The 22,701-nt window shown below is 41.6% G+C and overlaps 1 protein-coding gene across 2 annotated transcripts in view; it reads right to left on the minus strand.

Moving 5' to 3' along the window:
- Positions 1-4,945: 4,945 nt before the first annotated feature.
- XRCC5 (X-ray repair cross complementing 5) overlaps positions 4,946-22,701 on the minus strand; it is a 97,943-nt gene continuing 80,187 nt past the window's right edge. The window contains exons 19-21 of one of the 2 annotated variants that reach the window (XM_022567633.3): positions 21,380-21,447; positions 10,844-10,918; positions 4,946-5,194 (exon numbers count right to left, since the gene is read on the minus strand). In XM_022567633.3, the coding sequence (XP_022423341.2) occupies positions 5,180-5,194; positions 10,844-10,918; positions 21,380-21,447 (158 nt within the window). In that variant the 3' untranslated portion in view covers positions 4,946-5,179. The other variant, XM_089916398.1, reaches the window with a different exon arrangement.

Below are 22,701 nucleotides of genomic sequence, written 5' to 3' on the forward strand. Positions count from 1 at the left end.
AGAAATGCCTTATAACTTCCTTTAACCCCCATCCTCTGCCAGCTTCTGTCAATGCAAACTAGTAAGAAACGACATATTTTTCAACCTTTTATTCTTGCTAGGGCAGGGACAGCGAAAAGCCACGCACACATTACTTAAGGTTGGATTTGCCAGAGGTTCACCATGCCCTTCCTTCTGCCTCTCTGGGCAGGACTGTTTCTAATCCAAGTGGGTGGACCACCAGAATAGGGAGAGGAATCTCTTTCCTGTTTTCAAAATCGCTGGAGACCCCTCAGCAGGGCACAGTCTTAACACTATGGACAGACATAGCATCCTGTGAAATACACAACAAAGGCACGTGGCCACGTGGCATGCGTCTGCATCTTCGATGGTGTGTTGGATCTGGTCTCAGTTTCCCTCATTTGATCAAATTCAAGCCCAACAGCCGGGAATGCCATTTTTAAATTAGGAGCAATGAAAAAGGTATCACAGACACTGCCTTCTGTGCTGTCCTGGTCCAGCTGTTATCTGCTTGCTGTTACTTTCAAGAACAGAGTTCATTTTCGTTCGTACTCCTGGAAGGGGAATTGTTACACAGATGTTTGGTTTTGGCCATGAAACCACAGCTTGGGGGCATGGGGGCCTATACTGTGACCTAAGGAGTAGAGTTCGCTGTTACTCACATTTGACTAATTTCAGGTTTCAGCAGTAAGGAACCCACGTAATTCAGAGATGACTGGACTCTCCGTGGGCAGCCTATGTCACCCTTGCCCTCCTTGATGCAGGTCAGAGTTCATCACAGTTATACGCATCCTCTAAAATAACCAACTCTAAACACACTAGTGAGAAATAGAGATTTCACTGAATATTTAGAGGGGATGTGAAGACTCACACCCCACACGGGAAAAAACTAAGAACAACGTGCCCCACAGATGCCCGTGCTTCCCTACTCCCAAATTTCCCCTCCCTGCCAGCCGCTGGACCACTCTTTTCTCCTCAATCTCCTCCATCTCTAAAACTCTGCCCTCATTTACAACACAACATTTATCCAAAGGGAGGCTGGTAATTACCCAGAACACCCTACCACCACTTCTGTTGTTCCCCAAGCTTCCCCGTGATGACGTCATCTTCCTCCCACGCCCCTCTCCCCATCCTGCCGTCACGCTATGTGCTCACTAATCCTAACAACCACTCTGTGAGGGGCTTAGAGAAATTCAGAGACTCACCCAAGCTAAGACATGATAGTCGAGCACTCCTCCCAGGTCTGTCAGACCCCCCTCAGGGTCCTCACCCACCCCACATGCCGCAGTGCAAAGGCCATGGGCCTGGGGAATGTACACGTGAGGCTGGGAGAGGGGCATGTGTCTGGGGCTGTTTTCTCTACACCCCGGGCAGCACCTGTTCCCCTTATTCAAGCAGCTCCTACAAAGCCAGCTGTGAACCCCCTTTGAGTGATAAGGTCCTGCCTTCTCCCAGGCCATCCTGCCTGCTGCCTGCTGGGAGGAAGACTTACCAATGTGATTGGTGACTCGACCTTATTTATTAGGGGTCATTAAAAGCCCCGATAGATTGTAAGTACATTAAACTACATATGCATTTCTTCTCTCCTCCAGGCGGCCAGTCTGGCCCTACTCTTTCTGAGTGGGCCCAACAGGATGCTCTTGCTCTGCCCCAGGCTTGGCAGCCAGCTGGTGGCAAGATCTGGATGCAGGAGGCAGGCTACAAACATAGGTCATGAGCTACAACCCAGCTGCCCCTGATTTCCACCTTGCTGTTTGCTCCCTGTGTATTTAGCTCCAGCAGGGCACTAACAGGAGAGGGGTGGTTCGCAGGGTAGGGTATGTCCATTGCTTGGGCCCTGGTTTTGATACTAATTTAATATGATCAAAACCCAGGGGGACCATATAATCCATACTCCATATTAGGAGGACACTTCTGAGAGTGAAAGCGGACACTGTTAATTATGCCAGGACAACAGCTCCTAAGTAAACTGGGATGCGTGGTCACCTTATTGAAACTATTAAAAACCTGGGCTTCCCTGGTGGCGCAGTGGTTGCGAGTCCGCCTGCCGATGCAGGGGACACGGGTTCGTGCCCCAGTATGGGAAGATCCCACATGCCGCGGAGCGGCTGGGCCCGTGAGCCATGGCCGCTGAGCCTGCGTGTCCGGAGCCTGTGCTCCGCAACGGGACAGGCCACGACAATGAGAGGCCCACGTACCGCAAAAACAAACAAACAAACAAACAAACAAAAAACCTACCCTGGGTCCTAACACCCTACCTTGATCACACAGAGACTGGAACACTCAAGGTTCTGCAAGAAATAAGATGGAAATAAAGACAGAAGGCAGACCTATTAAAAAGTTCTGCCCATGCCTTCCTTCTACTTTGAGTTTTCATAATACCATAATGTTTCATTCATGTAAAGCATTTTATAGTTTACCAAGTACTTTCATGAGCATGCTCTTCCTTAATAAGCCTGGAAGGCAGGTAATATGTTTAGCATTTTGAAAAGGCCACAGAGTGAGCTGCAGAGGGAGAACACGAATCCAGGATGAGGGTGAGCCTAGTGTCCTTTCCTCACCCACACCGTGTCCCCTCACGGCCTCTACTCTGGACTGAGCTACCAGCTTGTGTTCTGAACCTAGCATACCTGGGAGAACAATATAGTGAGGCCAGTGGGTGATGGTGGACTGCATCAGTGTTGTCTGAATCGAAATGAGCTGCAAACCCAGTCATCAGCGCTGTGCATATTCAAAATAGAAGTATATATGTGTTCGTTTGCTTTCAAAACCCAAGCTGGACTAGGTAAGACACTGCCTATCCCCAACATGGCTTTCCAAGGAATTTTTCAAGATTCTAAATTTTATACATATATTAATTGGCAAAGGACCAAACTCCAACATTTGAGACAGTGGCTTTTAATGGGGGGCAGCACATTTGGGCGGTGACTGGGGGGGAGTCCCCTCCTTTATCTCTACCACCTCTGCAAGTCAGTGAATGTTAGTGACACAGAGGTCCAAAGGCACCAGGCCCGATAGCAACTTCCAATTCCCACACAAGCCTACCGTGTGTGGGACTAGTGGCCTTCCGGGGACTAGCCTGCAGCTAATGATGACATCTTGCGTGCTGCTCTCTGGGGCCACGGCAGGCACAACACCTAGAAGTTCTACAGATCTGCACATCTCATTTCAGGGAAACGGGACCTTGGTGTGTTCATCTAAAACATGATGCCCCTACTCAAAAGAGTATGTTCTGAACAAGTCCACACAGCATGGATACTCTGCCTACATGAAATTACATGGCTAATTTAGTCCTTTCTCTCCCTAGCCTGTTAAACTTGCTTCTTCTTTTGGGTATTAAGATAACTTAGGTAAAAGTGGAGTTAGGGGAAGCACAAATAATCCCACTGTGTATAACATAAATCAAAAAGTATCACAAAGGACTAACCTGATGCAAACTTTTCCTGGTTTGACAGAAGGACTGATGTTTCCGAGAAAGAATTCCCCAAACCGTCAAAGACACCGGGATGCTTATGAGGCCATACTCATGGAACTGATTCACACTGCCAGGAGGATCTGATGTGAATAACGAAGAATTTAGAGAAAAAAGTTTGCCCTCTTGATTCTGACAAATGTCTCAGTTTTGCCCAAGTCACAAAGCTCCCCTGGGCCTCAACTATCCAACTGGACAGTAAGATATGATATCCTTCATTGGGGTTGCTTTAAATGGGCAAACTGTTTGTCAAGATTGATTGAAGTGTGCACGGTATAAGAAGATGTCCTAAAGGCCCAGAGTACACAGCTCCCCTCTCTCTTCATGGAGTTCCATTTTCAATCAAAGCACAGAGGGTTTTTAATTCTCAGCACAGTACTGAAGAATTCTTCTGCAATTAGTAATTAGCAGCAGTCCACAGGAGGAATGAATCATTGATGCCTTTAATGTTCGCAAAATAAAGTGAGTCAATGACTATTTATGGGGCTCCTGAGGATATGGGAGCCTGGGTACCATGAAGTTTGTGACACCAAGGAAGGAGAAGTTAGAATTTGGGGAAGAAATGAGGATAGGAAGAAAATAAGGGTTTCTTATTATAGGAAAGGAAACATCATCCAGAGAGATAGGAAAGGAGACTTGGGTAGAGCTGGGAAAGATGGGGAAATTAAGGAAGAAGTGTTTTAACACAACCGAACTTTCTGTGAGACCTGCAAGTAGAATGTAATGAAATGACAGAATCTTTTAACTATTGGTGATGAATCTCTCAGTTATTGTGTTGGTTTTATTTCTTCTTCTTTTTTTTTTGCGGTACGCGGGCCTCTCACTGTCGTGGCCTCTCCCGTTGCGGAGCACAGGCTCCGGACGTGCAGGCTCAGCGGCTATGGCTCATGGGCCCAGCCACTCCATGGCATGTGGGATCTTCCCGGAACAGGTCACGAACCCGTGTCCCCTGCATCGGCAGGCGGACTCCCAACTGCTGCACCACCAGGGAAGCCCTGTTTGCTGGTTTTTGTTTTAGGGTTCACTGATATGTCAGAGGCTGGGTCAAAATAGCATCCTTTCTTCGTGAGCACATCATCGTAACTTTGCTTAAAATGGGTACACAGGGAAACGGTGCTCCCGCTCCCACCCTGCTGTACAGCCAAAGTAATGTGATGACTAAAATGCTTAAAAAAAAAAAAAAAAGCTGGCCATGATTTTCCAAAGCCAGATTTCTGTTGGTAAGAAACTAATGCCACCATTTGATCAGAATAAGCTGTGATGCTGTAAGAGGATCAGACAATGGACTAGACCTCACGGGGAGTATTGACAAACTCACCAGTGACCATGCCATCATTCTACACGAGATAATTTCATGAGGCCTGCAATCCTCAACAATATACCAGATCGGGATGAAATCCATTTTCCAGGAACTTCAAAGCACGTGTGTAATACACTGAGATCAATAAGACCACAAAAGAAAGAATACACCGATCAGAAAATAATGACTCTTTATTAACTCTTTAACTCTTTATGGGGTCTAAATTATCCCTTATATACGTTTGTATTCATTCCACAGGGAATTAGGTGATTCACTTCTATATAATCTGCAGGGACCATCTCCAGATCTTCCGGTTCTACTCGAATGACCTCCTCTAGGTTGTTCTGTACAGAACTCTCAGCACCACAGTGATAGAAACTCTGGTAGATTCCCCACACATCCATGAGCTATATCAAGTCCAGCTGTAAACAGGAACAACAAATTTAGAGAGGAAGCAGGCCAACTCCAGAACACTGGTTCTCTGGGGAGAGAACCATAGTGACAATGGTTCTCTTCACTGGTGGCATGCATGGACTTGCACACTTACTCACTGCTAACTAAATTAGGAGTTAAATTTAGGAGTTAAATTCTAAGTACCTCTTCATTTCAATCCTAAGAACTTCTCCACAAAACGGCTGAAAGTTTTTACTGGACTGCTGTCATGTGAGGCTTAAAGGCAGGAAGTTTCCACACATGAAAGATGGATACAAAAGCCAATACTCTACACAGCGTCCCAGGCATCCAGACACAGTGTGATAAGGTCCAGAAGTCCCCAAATACCTATCAGCCTATTCTGTTTACATAAAGTTAACTGAGAACATTTAAGAATTAGGCTTTTTAAAAGCTGTTTTTATTTGTCAACCCACACAAATCGTACATTGTATTGCTTATTTTGGTTGAGAGCAATTTCAGTAAATTATGACATTTTGCTGCTACAGGAATAGCCTTCCCAGCTCTTTTTTAGTCCTTCAATGACAGGATTAAACTGAATGAACAATAAACTTAAAAAACCATAGAGCACAGGAACATCCATTATGAAATTACTTATCTGATTACAAGTATAATGGCAATAAATAATAGTGTAGAGAGTTGCTGGTATGTTAGAAATTAAAACACAAATATGTGAGCTGGAAAACAAAACGGTGGAAATAACTGCTGAGGAGCAGAATAAAGAAAAAAGAATGAAAAAGAATTGAAGACAATCTCAGAGACCTCTGGGACAACACTAAACACACCAACATTCGAATTACAGGGGTCCCAGAAGAAGAAAAGAAAAAGAAAGGGTCTGAGAAAATATTTGAAGAGATTATAGTTGAAAACTTCCCTAATGGGAAAGGAAACAGTCACCTAAGTTCAGGAAGAACAGAGAGTCCCATATAGGATAAACCCTAGGAAAAACACACCAAGACACATATTAATCAAACTAACAAAAATTAAATTCATAGAAAAAATATTAAAAGCATCAAGGGAAAAACAAAAAGTAACATACAAAGGAATTCCCATAAGGTTACCAGCTGATTTTTCAGCAGAAACTCTGCAGGCCAGAGTAGGATATACTTAAAGTGATGAAAGAGAAAAACCTACAACACAGATTACTCTACCCAGCAAGGATCTCCTTCAGATTTGATGGAGAAATCAAAAGCTTCTCAGACAAGCAAAAGCTAAGAGAATTCAGCACCATCAAACCAGCTTTACAACAAATGCTAAAGAAACTTATCTAGGCGGGAAACACAAGAAAAGAAAAAGACCCGCAAAAACAAACCCAAATGAATTAAGAAAATGGTAATAGGAACATACATATTGATAATAACCTTGAATGTAAATGGATTAAATGCCCCAACCAAAAGACACAGACTGGCTGAATGGATACAAAAAAAAGACCCACATATATGCTGTCTACAGGACCCACTTCAGACCTAGGGACACATATAGACTGAAGGTGAAGGGACGGAAAAAGATATTCCATGCAAATGGAAATCAAAAGAAAGCTGGACTAGCAATACTCATATCTGATAAAATAGACTTTAAAATAAAGACTGTTACAAGAGATAAGGAAGGACACTACATAATGATCAAAGGATCAATTCAAGAAGAAGATATAACAATTATAAATGTTTATACACCCAACATAGGAGCACCTCAGTACATAAGGCAAATGCTAACAACCATGAAAGGAGAAATCGACAGTAACACAATCATAGTAGGGAACTTTAACACACCACTTACATCAATGGACAGATTATCCAAACAGAAAATAAATAAGGAAACACAAGCTTTAAATGACACAATAGACCAGATAGATCTAATTGATATTTATAGAACATTCCACCCGAAAGTGGCAGAATACACTTTCTTCTCAAGTGCACACGGAACATACTCCAGGATAGATCACATCTTGGGTCACAAATCAAGCCTCAGAAAATTTAAGAAAAATGAAATCGTATCAAGTTTCTTTTTTGAACACAACGCTATGAGACTGGAAATCAATTACAGGAAAAAAAATGTAAAAAACACAAAATACATGGAGGCTAAACAATGCCCTACTAAATAACCAAGAGGTCACTGAAGAGATCAAAGAAGAAATTAAAAAATATATAGAAACAAATGACAATGAAAATACGATGACCCAAAACCTATGGGGCACAGCAAAAGCAGTTCTAAGAGGGAAGTTTATAGCAATTCAATCTCACCTCAAGAAACAAGAAAAATCTCAAATAAACAATCTAACCCTACACTTAAAACAACTAGAGAAAGAAGAGCAAAGAAAACCCAAAGTCAGTAGAAGGAAAGAAATCACAAAAATCAGAGCAGAAATAAATGAAATAGAAATGAAGAAAACAATAGCAAAGATCAATAAAACTAAAAGCGGCTCTTTGAGAAGATAAACAAAACTGATAAACCCTTAGGCAGACTCATCAAGAAAAAAAGGGAGAGGACGTAAATCAATAAAATTAGAAACAAAAAAGGAGAAATCAAAACTGACACTGCAGAAATACAAAGGATTATAAGAGACTACTACAAACAGCTATATGCCAATAAAATGTACACACAAAGAAATGGACAAATCCTTGGAAAGGTACAATTTTCCAAGACTGAACGACGACAAACTAGAAAATATAAACAGACCTATCCCAAGTAATGAAATTGAAACCATAATTTAAAATCTTCCAACAAACAAAAGTCCAGGACCAGATGGCTTCACAGGCAAATTCTATCAAATATTTAGAGAAGAGCTAACACCTATCCTTCTCAAACTCTTCCAAAAAATTGCAGAGGGAGAAACACTCTCAAATTCATTCTACGAAGCCACCATCACCCTGATACCAACACCAGACAAAGGTATCACAAAAAAAGAAAATTATAGACCAATATCACTGATGAACATAGATGCAAAAATTCTCAACAAAATACTAGCAAACAGAATTCAACAACGTATTAAAAGGATCATACACCATGACCAAGTGGGATTTATCCCAAGGATGCAAGGATTCTTCAATATATGCAAATTAATCAATGTGATATACCATATTAACAAATTAAGGAATGAAAACCATATGATCATCTCAATAGATGCAGAAAAAGCTTTTGACAAAATTCAACACACATCTATGATAAAAACTCTCCAGAAAATAGGCATAGAGGGAAACTACCTCAACATAATAAAGGCCATATATGACAAACCCACAGCAAGCATCATACTCAATGCTGAAAAACTGAAAGCGTTTCCACTAAGAACAGGTACAAGACAGGGATGTCCACTCCCACCACTCTTACTCAACATAGTTTTGGAAGTCCTAGCCACGGCAATCAGAGAGAAAAAGGAGAAAAAGGAATACAAATTGGAAAAGAAGTAGTAAAACTGTCACTGTTTGCTGATGACATGATACTATACATCGAAAATCCTAAAGATGCCACCAGAAAACTACTAGAACTAATCAATGAATTTGATAAGGTTGCAGGATACCAAGTTAATGCACAGAAATCTCTGGCATTCCTATACACCAACAACGAAAAATCAGAAAGAGAAATTAAGGAAACAATCCCATTTACCACTGCAACAAAAAGAATAAAATACCTAGGAATAAACCTGCCTAAAACACTTGTACTCAGAAAACTATAAAACACTGATGAAAGAAATCAAAGATGACATAAACAGATGGAGAAATATACCATGTTCTTGGATTGGAAGAATCAATACTGTGAAAATGACTATACTACCCAAAGCACTCTACAGATTCAACGCAATCCCTATCAAACTACTAATGGCATCCTTCACAGAATTAGAACAAAAAATTTTACAATTCGTATGGAAACACAAAAGACCCTGAACAGCCAAAGCAATCTTGAGAAAGAAAAACGGCGTCAGAGGAATCAGGCTCCCCGACTTCAAACTATACCACAAAGTTACAGTAATCAAGACAGTATGGTACTGGCACAAAAACAGAAATATAGATCAATGGTACAGGATAGAAAGCCCAGAGATAAACCCATGCACATATGATCACTTAATTTACAACAAAGGAGGCAAGAACATACAATGGAGAAAAGACAGCCTGTTCAATAAATGGTGCTGGGAAAAGTGGACAGCTACATGTAAAAAAATGAAATTAGAACACTCCCTAACACCATACACAAAAATAAACTCTAAATAGATTAAAGACCTAAATGTAAGACCAGACACTATAAAACTCTTAAAGGGAAACACAGAAAAAACACTCTTTGACATAAACCACAGGAAGATCCTTTTCGACCCACCTCCTACAGCAACGGAAATAAAAACAAAAATAAACAAATGGGACTTAATTAGACTTCAAAGCTTTTGCACAGCAAAGGAAGCCATAAACAAGACAAAAAGACAACCCTCAGAATAGGAGAAAATATTTGCAAGTGAAACAACAGACAAAGGATTAATCTACGAAGTATACAAACAGCTCATAGAGCTCAATAACAAAAAAACAAACAATCCAGTTAAAAACTGGGTGGAAGACCTAAATAGACATTTCACCAAGGAAGACATACAGATGGCCAAGAGGCGCATGAAAAGATGTTCAACATCATTAATTATTAAAGAAATGCAAATCAAAACTACAGTGAGGTATCACCTCACGCCCATCAGAATGTCTATTATCAAAAAATCTAGAAACAATAAATGCTGGAAAGGGTGTGGTGAAAAGGGAACCCTCCTGCACTGTTGGTGGGAATGTAAATTGATACAACCACTATGGAAAATAGTATGGAGGTTCCTTAAAAAACTAAAAATAGAACTACCACATGACCCAGTGATCCCACTACTGGGCATATACCCTGAGAAAACCATAATTCAAAAAGAGACATGTACCACAATGTTCACTGCAGTACTATTTACAGCAGCCAGGACATGGAAGCAACCTAAATGTCCATCGACAGATGAATGGATAAAGATGTGGCACATATATACAATGGAATATTACTCAACCATAAAAAGAAATGAAACTGAGTTATTTGTAGTGAGGTGGGTGGACCTAGAGTCTATCATACAGAGTGAAGTAAGTCAGAAAGACAAAAACAAATACTGCATTCTAATGCATATATACGGAATGTAAAAAAAAAAAAAAAAAAAAAAGGTACTGATGAACCTAGTTGCAGGGCAGGAATAAAGATGTAGATATAGAGAATGGACTTGAGGACATGGGGTGGGAGGCGGAAGCTGGGGCGAAGTGAGAGTAGCATCGACATGTATACACTACCGAATGTAAAGTAGATAGCTAGTGGGAAGCAGCCGCATAGCACAGGGAGATCAGCTCGGTGCTTTGCAATGACCTAGAGGGGTGGGATAGGGAGGATGGGAGGGAGGCTCAAGAGGGAGGGGATATGGTGGCATGTGCATGCTTATGGCTGATTCACTTTGGTGTACAACAGAAACTAGCACGGTATTGTGAAGCAATTATATTCCAATAAAGATCTATTTAAAAAAAAAGAGAAAAAGAAAATAAGAAGCAAGTCTATGATAAGCAGGCTTTGTGGCTGTATTTACAGCTTAGGCAAGTTCAAGCATTAGAACATTAGAACTGCTATATATTAAAAGTACTTACCAAATCATCCACGTCACCACCTTCCTCACATACAGCTGCTGTGTCTTCATCTGGATTTTCTTTGGGGGCCAGAAACTGTGAATAGAAGTCAGGCACAACACCAAAAGGACGTTTTTGCCTCCTTTAATGGAGGAACGCATGCAAATGGCCCCAAAGAAACACCATCTTGACGTACGCTCCTTCATTTGGCTCTGGATGAGAGGACCAATTGTGAGGTTGAATAGTGCACTAACTAGTCACAGAGAAAGTTCTTGACGAGAGGGAGGAAATGACACGGCTCGCCAAGGCAGCGAGCACGCGGAGGGTCCTACATCAGGCACAGAGGACAGCAGATATTCCCATTTCTGCTTCCACAGGGGGCACGTGGGCTCCTGAGGGTTCAGAAGAGAACCAAACACCCCAAACAGGTATGTCTCTGCCTCTTTTGAAGAGAGCATTAAGAATCAAGTGTCTGGACTTAAAGATTATAACCATCTATTCCTCAGTTTCACTGAGGACAAAAAAGGTAAAAGGAAGGACTTCTTTTAGAGATGTGAAACACAAAAATGGGTGAGCTTGGGAGATTGTTCAATTCTTTTCCTGGCAATCTTTAAATTTCTGTTAGAAATTGTTTGAAAACAGGAAGGTGGATGAGAAAACTTCTAGTGTACACTTCTGCTTAGCATCAGTGTTGTAGACTTGGAACTTCTAAAAGGCAGCTACGTAGAAAAGCAAGGGCCCTGAATTGAAGTTTGCAAGCATCTAGGAATGCAACTCAGATGTTAAAAGGGTAGTGAGTGCCCTTGAAGACTATCTGAACATTCCTGCCCTCCATCCTGTCCCTCCAAGAGATAGCAGTGGGGACTCTTATCCTTTAAGGTGTGTGGTAACTGCATCTAAGAGCTAGTTTCTATGAACCACTTATCCATCCTCACACCAGAGTTGATCTTCTTGTAGCACAAGTACATAACATGGTGGCAGAGACAAGGCTGCAGGAGTGAGTGTTTTTAAAAGGGGAGGTGGGAGGCGAGGCACGCCTCTCCCGGCAAGCATCCCTCAGGGTCAGTGTGCACGGAGCCTGCAGGCAGTGAGCGAGGCTTTCGGCCCACTTGCTCCTGTAGTAGCTCCACCCAAGAAGGAAAGGTGTACTCGTACGCACTTTCCTCACTTTCTCGACATGAAAGCACGGCAAGAACCGCTTTCCCTATATATCCCTGTGATTTCTACGGTACAGTGGACATAATGGAGGCCTCGGAAACCTAAGATCTGTAAATAGGCCTTGTTAGCACCTTGGACATGGCCATGACAGGTTTTTTTGGTTTTTTTAAAATTAATTAATTTATTTTTGGCTGTGTTGGGCCTTCACTGCTGTGCGCAGGCTTTCTCTAGCTGCAGCGAACGGGGGCTACTCTTCGTTGTGGTGCACGGGCTTCTCATTGCGCTGGCTTCTTTTGTTGTGGAGCACAGGCTCTAGGTGCGTGGGCTTCAGTAGTTGTGGCTCTCAGGCTCTAGAGCACAGGCTCAGTAGATATGGCGCACGGGCTTAGTTGCTCCGTGGCATGTGGGATCTTCCTGGCCCAGGGCTCGAACCCGTGTCCCCTGCATTGGCAGGCGGATTCTTAACCACTGCACCACCAGGGAAGTCCCTGACAGTTTGTTTTTGACTCAACATCCCTCCTGGAATTTTTCCTCCTCAGTCAAAACCATCTCATCATTCATTAACTTCAATTTTGATTGAGAGATTAAGGAATTTTTCTTCTTCTAAGGACATTTACAAATCTTTCCATAGCCCTCTGTTGACCCTGAACTGGACTGTGTTCGGCGCTGGGCATCTACAGTTTAGGGGACAGAAAATGCTAGCAGTGGGCACACAGCCTGGAACAGAACTGTAACGCAGCATCCATATCATTAATTCTATTTATTCTGGTTGATTTTTAATAAAGATATCTGAGGGCCACATAGAGATACATGAATAAGAAATTCATACTGTATTTGCATATGGTTTACATCTAAAGCTTAAACCCTGCTCTTAGATGCCCAAATTAATCTTTACTTATGATTCTAATTATTATCAATATTAAAAAAATATTTTTTATTTTATTCCTCTCCTCTCCTACTCACGATCATTAATCCCCACATGGTTTTCCCTGCAGCAAGAATACCAGCGCAAAGGACAAAGACTTATCCAGCTGGTAAGAAGTGAATAAAAGGTAGAGCTGTGTCTTACCATACGCCTCTGGGGGGCTACAAACAACCGGCACCTTCAAACACAAGCTCCATGGTCTCAGTGTTTCTGTAGTCCACTATGTCTTTTATCATCCCTTAGAAACCTGATACATGGTAGGTATTTATTGATGAATCTAGAAAATTCCTAATGTTTTTTGGCACGCAGCCTCTAAAAGCTCTAATTCCCATTCCCTCCTCACCTGCAAAAGCCCCTTTCGCACTGCAATTACAGGATAAATGAAGATAGGGCTGTCTGCACAGTACGACCATGGTATATACAATTCAACACAAATGGCATGTCTCTGAGGTGAGGCCAAGCTCCTAGGAAGAAAGGAACGGCAGCAAACAAACTCCCATTTCCATCAAGTGCTGAACATCTGCAACTGATTTCCTGGCAGGTCTGCGTCACATTCCTGCTCAAGCGAATTACAGCTAAGAGCTGGGCTGCCATCCACTAGCCTCCCCAAAGCCCCAGGCAAGGCTGATCTCTTACACATATCATATCACTCCTTACCATCAGGGTTTTTAACTACAAGTAATTTCCAGGCTGTGCAGTGACAGGGAAGCTAGAGGTAAAGCAGAGAATTCAACGACTGGCCTGTTTTCTCAATAAAAGCAACAGGTTCTCTGAACGCAGCCGAAAGGGTCACACGTCAACTCTTGACTTTTCTTTTGTTCTTTCTCTCTGCAATATGCTGAAAAAGCAGAGAATAAACAGAAAGAACCGTTGTGTGACACAGTCCTCCATCCTCAAACCACCATCATTTACTTGGGGTTACCAAGAAAGAACCTCCTTACTTGGAGATCTTTATGAAATGGATAAACTACTACTTCTCAGGTACACCGAAATACAATCCTGGCCACAAGCAGAGAAACGGCATCAATAACCTCTATAGAGAAGCTTCCAGTCCTATTCCTCCATAAGACTAAAAACTAAAAATCAGCTTGTCCTCAGACCCTTACCAATCCCCAAATTGAAAACACATGGCTTCCACCGGGCTTATTCCAACACCATCAGGTGATTCCAAAGAATCACCCATAATCCAGATACACAAAAGCATCAGGAAGAAAGAAAATCTGCTTGCATGAATTTTGTCTAAAATGACACACACTTAGGTTTCATTAATGCTATTTTCATGCTATAAAGGCAATACAGTGCAGCAGAGAAATCCTGCAAACTAGTGTGGAGGAAAGAACCATAACCTAAGCACTGCCCGTTCCTCAGTAACCCTGGGCAAGCCGCCTGGCCTCTCTATAACTAGTCTTCCTCAAAAATAAGATGGGAATACTACTACTGACCCTATCTATTTCATGGGGTTGTATTGCTTCTCAGGTAAAATAAAGTATACAAAAATGCTTTGTGGTACTGTAGATTTTATGTTCCAATTCCTAGGAATACACCCAAAACATGTCTACCGAATGACAGGTATAAGAATACTCACAGCATTTTTATTCACAATTCCCAAAGTTTGGAAACAATCAAATGTCCATCATTAGGAGAATGGATGAATAAATTGTGGTACAGCCATAAAAGCGAATACTACCTAGCTATAATAAAGAATGAACAATTTTAACATCATGGATGAATCATAAAAGGCATGATTCCAATTATGTGAAGGTTAAGCCAGGCAAAATGACTCTCAAGTGACAGATGTCATCAGGGAGCCTTCTGAGGAGTTGGAAATGCTCTTTATTTTGATCTGGGTGGTGGGTACTCCGATATATGAGCATGTAAGAATTTATCAGTGTACACATTTAAGATTTGTGCATTTACTGTATGTTCCACCTCAAAAAAAAGTTTTAATTGTATCTTAAAAGTATCAAGCTCTAAACAAATATAAGGTAACACTGTGATATTTTAATTATCGCTTTTCTCATACTAACATCCAGAACAATTACACTAGAGATTTAAGGCAGAAAAGGAAAGTGGAAAAGAGCAAAGAAAAGTGTCATGGGGTCCAAGAGCGGCCGGCAGTGAGAGAAAACTGTTCTCAAGAAATGATTCCTAAATTTTATCTTATAAACCTTCACAAGGTTTTGGAGATCTCTTTTGAAAGAGGGAGCATGAGCCTCTTTTCTTTATGTACATGCGGCTGGTGGCATTCTAAGGCATGGAGATGACTATAGTGGGAATCCAGGGTCTGGGCTCTAGGCAGTTCAGCTAGCCATGAACTTGTTGTGAGACACCGAGAAAGTCAACTTCACATCTCTAGACTGCATCTAGAAAATGACCAGATCACTAAGCATTGAGCATCTGTGATGCTACGATGGAAAAATCAATAAATGTCAACAACAAAAAAGCAGGCTAGATTAGGCAGCTATAAGGAAAACAAGTGCTAAAATGATGCTTTCTCCCCCATAGATTTTGTATCAAATGATTGTTTAGACATAGCTCAGCATCCTGGAATCCCGTGAGAAACAATATTCCAAAGCCATGGGAAGAAATCCTCTTTCCCCTCTGTGCTCTTAATATGGAGTAAAAAGAATGGAGGACTGGGGGTCAGTCCAACAACTGGATTCCTGGCCAGTGACTTACTATGAGATCTCAGACACATCATTTTACGTCTCAGCCCTAAGTTTCTTCATATATAAAATAAGGAGTTTGGACTAGATCAGTATTTTTCAGGTTCTGTTCCTTGAGGTCCTGAGGGTTCTTCCAAGTCCCGTGGGCATGGGTAACCCCAATTTGCCACTCCCACTGCCCATCAAGTGAGAAGCATCACCTTTCTCTGTTTTATCTATCAGGCTTCCTTGTAAGCTTTCAGTTTTAAGAAATAAAAACTCAGCTAGGAGATCATGAGGATTCATTCCAGCTGAATAAAATTCTACACAACTTAAGCCAGTATCTTCTGCCTTAGTGAAGGCTCTGACTTGTTTAAATTCTTTTAGCCCAGGGCTTCTCAGAAGCAGCATCCTTTGTTGTGGGGGCCTGCACCCACTAGGAGGCAGTAGCACGCCGCCTGCTGTAACCACCCAGAATCTCTGGACAATGGCAATGACTCCTGGGGAACAAAATCAACCTTGGCTGAGAACCACTGTTCTATCCCTAACACAGGTTAGTAGGAAAAACTTGAAAGAAACATTTTTTTTAATAAAGAAGATAAACTTCAAGTGAAGAATCAGCTTATCTCGACCTTTCACAAGTCCAGGTCTCTCACTGACTGTGGTTCTCAGATGCTCCTGGAATGTGCCAGGATAAACAGGCACACCTCCTACCCACCACAGAGCCACGCCCTGTGAAATGAGCTGACGGAGGGAAGGGTGCACAGGCGCTACGAAGGCCCATCCATGTTGTCGCAAATGGCAGGATTTCCATCTTTTTACGGCTAAGGAGTATTCCATTGTATATGTATACCACATCTTTATCCATTCATCAACAATGGGCACTTAGGTTTTTTCCATATCTTGGTTATTGTAAATAATGCTGCGGTGAACAAAGAAGTGTATATATCTTTTTGAATGATGGACCTTGAGAGTATTACGCTAAGAGAAATAAGTCAGATAGAGAAAGACAAATAGTATATGATTTCACTCATATGTGGAATATAAAACCAAAACGAAACAAAATAAATGAACAAACCAAACTAAACAAAAACAAACACACAGATACAGAGAATAGAGTGGTGGTTACCAAAAGGGAAGGCATGAGGGGAGGGCGAAATGGGTAGAGGAGGTCAACTGTATGGGGATGAATGGACACTAAACTTTTGGTGGTGAGCATGCTGTAGTGTATACAGAAGTCAAAATATAATGTTGTACACAGAAATTTACATAATGTTATAAACCAATGTTAACTCAATAAATATAAATAAATAAAATAAAGCTGGAGGAAAAAATATAAAAGACCTCATCAAACATCAAACATTGATGGCATGTCTAACAATAAAAACTAGAAACAGAAAAGTTAAATGAAAGAATTCACAGGTTATAATGACAATAAGCATGAATGAAAAAGAGGGGTAATATTTATGTCTAGGCTTTGAAATGAAACAGAGGTATCAGTTATTGAAAAGAAAAGTGACTGTCTACGCTTATGTCATGAAAGAACTTTCTATTTCTGCAGCAAGGCTGGAGTACCTATGTTTCTCAAAGAATCATAAAATCCACATATTTCTAGAATACACTGGAGGGAAACAGCTCTCCTTAAGACGTACAAGTGTAAAGTTATGATTTAACTTTCATTTAAAATGGACATCCTGAATAATTATTTCCTTTCAAATCATCAACATTTAATAGCAATAATGTGACAGCTGCTAACTTTAAATAACTTATGGTAAATATCTTGAAAGAATTTTAATGGACTATGAGGACTGTTCTCCAATCTCTGATTATAGCCAAGTTTCCTTAAGTGATTATTTGGTAAGTGGCCAAACTTAACACTTGCTTTGGGACTTCCCTGGTGGCGCAGTGGTTAAGAATTCGTCTGCCAATGCAGGGGACACGGGTTCGAGTGCTGGTCCGGGAAGATCCCACATGCTGCGGGGCAACTAAGCCCCTGTGCCACAACTACTGAGCCTGCGCTCTAGAGCCCGTGAGCCACAACTACTAAGCCCGCGTGCCACAACTACTGAAGCCCACACGCCTAGAGCCTGTGCTCTGCAACAAGAGAAGCCACTGCAGTAAGAAGCCCATGTACCGCAATGAAGAGTAGCCCCCACTTGCCGCAACTAGAGAAAGCCCGTGTGCAGCAACGGAGACCCAACACAGCCAAAAAAACAAAAAATAAATAAATAAATTTAAATAAATAAATAAAAACACTTGCTCTGAAGAAAATGTAAATGAATATTTTAGTGTATGGCCAAAAGTGATTACACTTCCATAACTTACCTAAGAGAAAAAGCTGAAGCATGTCTCTCCTATTAAAACCACAAGGAATCAACTTCCTTGAGCCAGAATCTCACTAATTCTCCCCATTATCATCTGTATGTACACTTTTCCTTCCACATTTCTCTCCAAAAATCAACGGGTGCCATTTAAAAATATTTTTAATATAAAGGATTAAGTTTTCATTCTGAAAAAAAAAATGAAGGATTCATGTGATACTGAAGCAGACACAAAGGCATAACTGCAAGTCAGACAGGACAGAGTGTGCGCTGAGCGTGAATCACAACAATGGGCTCCACTCTGCTGTTTACCATGTTTTCTTCCTATTCAAACATGGTGATGTTTTCAGAGTTGTCTTAAACCGCAACCAACTGAAATCAGTTCTGTTGATACTAGAATCATGTAAGGACACCAGCCCATATCTAGTCTTAACTGAAACTCCTCTCTGCAGCTTCATTACCAGACATTACAATTCATGATGGTTAGGCTCTGTGCCCTTAAATTCCAAAGATGATACTGCATTTGCAACAAAGACTAAGCCCCAGACACTTGCAAGCAGCACACTATCCCTTCCTAGATTTCTTTCTTTTCTGATTTTCTGGAGTCACTTAGCTGTGACACCTTTGGTTAAGAGGTACTGCTGGGAGGAAAGACTACCTTTTTCTCCCAAAACTGTAATGTGTACTCAACTCTCACCTGGATGATAGGTTTTTTTTTTAATGCAATGACTAAAATTATTTGCCTTGACTTATTTTACCTGTTTAACAAAAACTGATTGATAAGCTTTCACCCTATGTGATTTTATGTGTCAACTTGGCTACACTATGGTGACCAGCTGCTGTGTCAAACACTAGTCTAGAGGTTTCTGTACAGGTATTTTGTAAATGCGACTAAAATTTACAATCAGCTGACTTTAAGTAAAGGTTACCCTTGGTAATGTTGGTAGGCCTCATCCAATCAGTTGAAGGAATTCTGTCTCTGGACTGTAATAGAGAAATCCTGCCTGAATTTCCAACTTGCTGGCCTGCTCTACAAATTTCAAGTTTGCCAGCCCCAACAATTGTGTGAGCCAATTCCTTAAAATAAATCAGTCCCCACCACCCCCATACATACATACACACAGACACCAGACACACACGCATTCTATTGGTTCTGTCTCTCTGGAGAGTCCTGAATGATGCATCCTAGTTCAAGGGGGAAAGATTATCATGCCATTGTATAAAATAACAAACAGAAATAGAACCACTTAAGTGGCACTCTGAAGCCCAAGGCACTCAGTCCTGACTGTGGCAGAAGGGGGTACAGACACCACTGAACCCTTTCTGAGACAATAATCAGCACCTTGGAGTATGCTTTTTTTTTTTTTTTTTTAAATCCTGGTTTAAAAATTCAATTATTGGGGCTTCCCTGGTGGCGCAGTGGCTGAGGGTCCGCCTGCCGATGCAGGGGACACGGGTTCGTGCCCCGGTCCGGGAAGATCCCACATGCTGCAGAGCGGCTGGGCCCGTGAGCCATGGCCGCTGAGCCTGCGCATCCGGAGCCTGTGCTCCACAATGGGAGAGGCCACAACAGTGAGAGGCCCGCGTACCGCAAAAAAAAAAAAAAAAAAAAAAAAATTCAATTATTTCCCTTTGAAGCATGAGGATGGATAGCTTCACTTTAACTAGGCCCTAACATCAGCCCATCTCGCCAAAAGACATTTAACAAGACAAGTGATGTTTTCTACTCTTATATAGCAGTCCACGTGGCCTTCTAATCCCAAGCTGGTCGTGGCGAGGAGGCAGAATCCCTCACATCCTTTCTCTGAAAATGGCTGCTGCTACTTAAGCACCTCAAGCATCTGGAAACCTTCATTAACTGATGCTTACTATGAAGTTTAAAATTAAGCAAAAAAGGCCTCTGCGTAATCGTACTTCATAAATATTCATCTACTATGATGTATGCCTCACTGGACGTTAACTCTCGTGGGGACTGTGGTTAACAGTGCAGAGGGCTTGGCCTCTGTTCGCCCAGGCTCTTCCTATCCCAGGATCCAGGGCCATGGGCAGCTTATCTAAGGAGACAACATGGAGTATGCTTTTTAAATTCTGGGATCTTACTTCCTGAAAGCGGGGGCCATATCTGTTCTTTAACAAAATGCTTTTGCCAGGCAAAGTGCTTAATAAAAATTCTTGTATACTCTAACTCCTCTGCCAAACAATATTATGGTTTTTTCCAAGTGCATTTATTGAGCTGAAAATTCAAGGTATTTAAAATTTGGCCTGAATTTGGCCATAGATGAACATCTCCAGCCTTGTTTCTGCCATTTCCTTAGATTACTGTCCACCAGTCCCAGACCAAGCTCTCCCTTAGCTTGGCAGTTAACTTTTGAGTCTCCAGTTTTTCCTTCTACTACCTTATAACCAGCTGTTTGAGTTTCTAGAGGGCGGAGTGCTGTCTTATCATCGAGCACAGTGCCTAGCAAACAGCACAGGCTTAGCACATAACTGACAGATGCCAGGTGTGGTACTAGCAGGGCTGGGTCAACCAGTGACTGGAAGTGACACTGAATGTTACAAACCATATACTTTTGAGCTACTCAACTTAATTTCATTAAACTTTCACCACAAATCTGAGGTATAATGAAGGACTACTGAGCTAAATAGCTATATGTTTTTGACTCATAACTGAAATCAGATTCAATGCTCATACATCAAGCAGGAAGACACCAAGCATATTGACCATTTGTGTCAATATGAAGATCATGGCGTCTGCATACATGGGGTGCTCTACTGTAAAGACCTAGATATGCCTTATGTTAGAATACCACTACTGTTCTACCTTGTTGCACATCACAATCATCTGAGGGGCTTTAAAAACTCAAAATCATGCCCAAAACACATCTCAGACCAACAGAACCTCAGGGGAGAGAGAGAGGTACCTGTCATCAGTAATTTTTCTTTTAAAATAGCTCCCCAGGTGACTAACAGGTGGCCTGGCTGGGAATCACTGGGCTGGATAGATTTCCTAGCCTTAACCAGGGTCTAGACTAAGCGTGGTTTATACTATGGACCAGGAACTCTAGAGGTACTGAGTTCTAGAAACACTAATCTAGTTACCCTTAGAATTTTACTTCTTCAAGAAAGAATGGGCATCAGGACTTCCCTGGTGGCGCAGTGGTTAAGAATCTGCCTACCAATGCAGGGGACACGGGTTTGAGCCCTGGTCCGGGAAGATCCCACATGCTGTGGAGCAACTAAGCCCATGTGCCACAACTACTGAGCCTGTGCTCTAGAGCCCGTGAGCCACAGCTACTGAAGCCCACACACCTAGAGCCCGTGCTCTGCAACGAAGAGTAGCCCCTGCTCGCTGCAACTAGAGAAAGCCTGCACGCAGCAATGAAGACCCAACGCAGCCATAAATGAATGAATGAATGAAACTTAAAAAACAAAAAAGAAAGAATGGGCATCAAGAAAATAATATCCACTGCAATAATTCATCTAAAGACAGGGAGCTACCCCTCAATACCTTTTTGGCTTCCTCAGCAGTAACAGAGCTTCCAGAGGCTTCATCTTTGGTGATCAGAGTAATTCCATCTAGAAAGTAATTCACAGAGTAAAATTCAAGTACAAAGAATCAATCCCAATCCCACCTTCCTTTCCACCACACCTCCTCACATCTTTGCACTGGAGATTTTTAGAACTATAAAGGTGCTCTTCTCTATAAGAAATATAAAACTTTATTAAAGGCACTCAACTCACATTGCTCCTCCCATCTTACATTACCCTTTCTCCTATTTTTGCTTATATAAAATGAAGGGCACATCGCAAATGCTACCAGCTGTGTGCAGTCTTTCTTGATTGACTCTCCCCTTTAGAACTCTCAGATCAGTTTGTTTATCCCCTTGAAATGGCTCTCATCATATCGTATCCCGTATAACTATTCGTACATATTTTATCCCTCCTAACAGATTACACTTTTCTCTAGGGCAGGGACTATGCTTTATTCATCTTTATATTCCTCTCAATGTAGTACATAGCAGGAGCTCAGTAAATAAGTGAAAACTGAATGACTATACTTTGGTCCCAACCCATGAGGTACCAAATACGGGAATGTGCAGTAAAATTTTGACTTCTAGTAGTGTTACTGGCTATTGATGGAATGGCAAGAGAGCTAAGGTCAGGAGGAAACATGCTCTTACAATGAATGGCCTTGTCTATCATTTAGCACAGTACATCGAGTTTAGCTCAGTGAGAGCAAATCAAGGATAGAAAATTTACCCTTTAGTTTTCTCTTTTTCCTAAGATTTTCTTCTGCCTCAAATGGCTGATGCATGAAACGCTTTCAGAAAAGCACATGCATTTAACATCCATTTGCACCTAGAAATGGCACAGGTCATGTGTATTCTCTCAATAGGTTATAGGCTCTTAGAAAATATGTATCTTGTGTGTGTCCTACAAGTTTCTTTTCAGCAAGCAGTATGTTAGAGGCATTCAATAAATACCAAAACCAATCGCTTTCATCTATTGGGTCGGCAGCAGGGACACAAAAGCGATTTGAATAAGCCCCACTCACCACCTATTCTAATAGCTTTTGCTCCCGAGTGTAGAAGTTAAAGGGCTGAAAAATTAACTGTCAGAGAAATGCTTGCCTGAGTGATGAAAAGCTGCCTGTTAGAAGCTGGATAGATAGGAATGCAACTCCTTTTATACAGAATTTGCATAGAAAGACAGGTTGAAACTAATTTGGGGGGCTCTACTTCAAGTACAAAGTTTCGTACTTTGCAATATCATTGTTTTCATAATATGTACTTTTAATAGGTAACCTCTTATATTTGGGTTCTGAAAGAA

Source organism: Delphinapterus leucas, chromosome 8 (assembly GCF_059928025.1).
Source record: "Delphinapterus leucas isolate spDelLeu-1000000601 "Yukka" chromosome 8, BTC_Dleu_Yukka2, whole genome shotgun sequence".
Taxonomy (NCBI): Eukaryota; Metazoa; Chordata; class Mammalia; order Artiodactyla; family Monodontidae; genus Delphinapterus; species Delphinapterus leucas.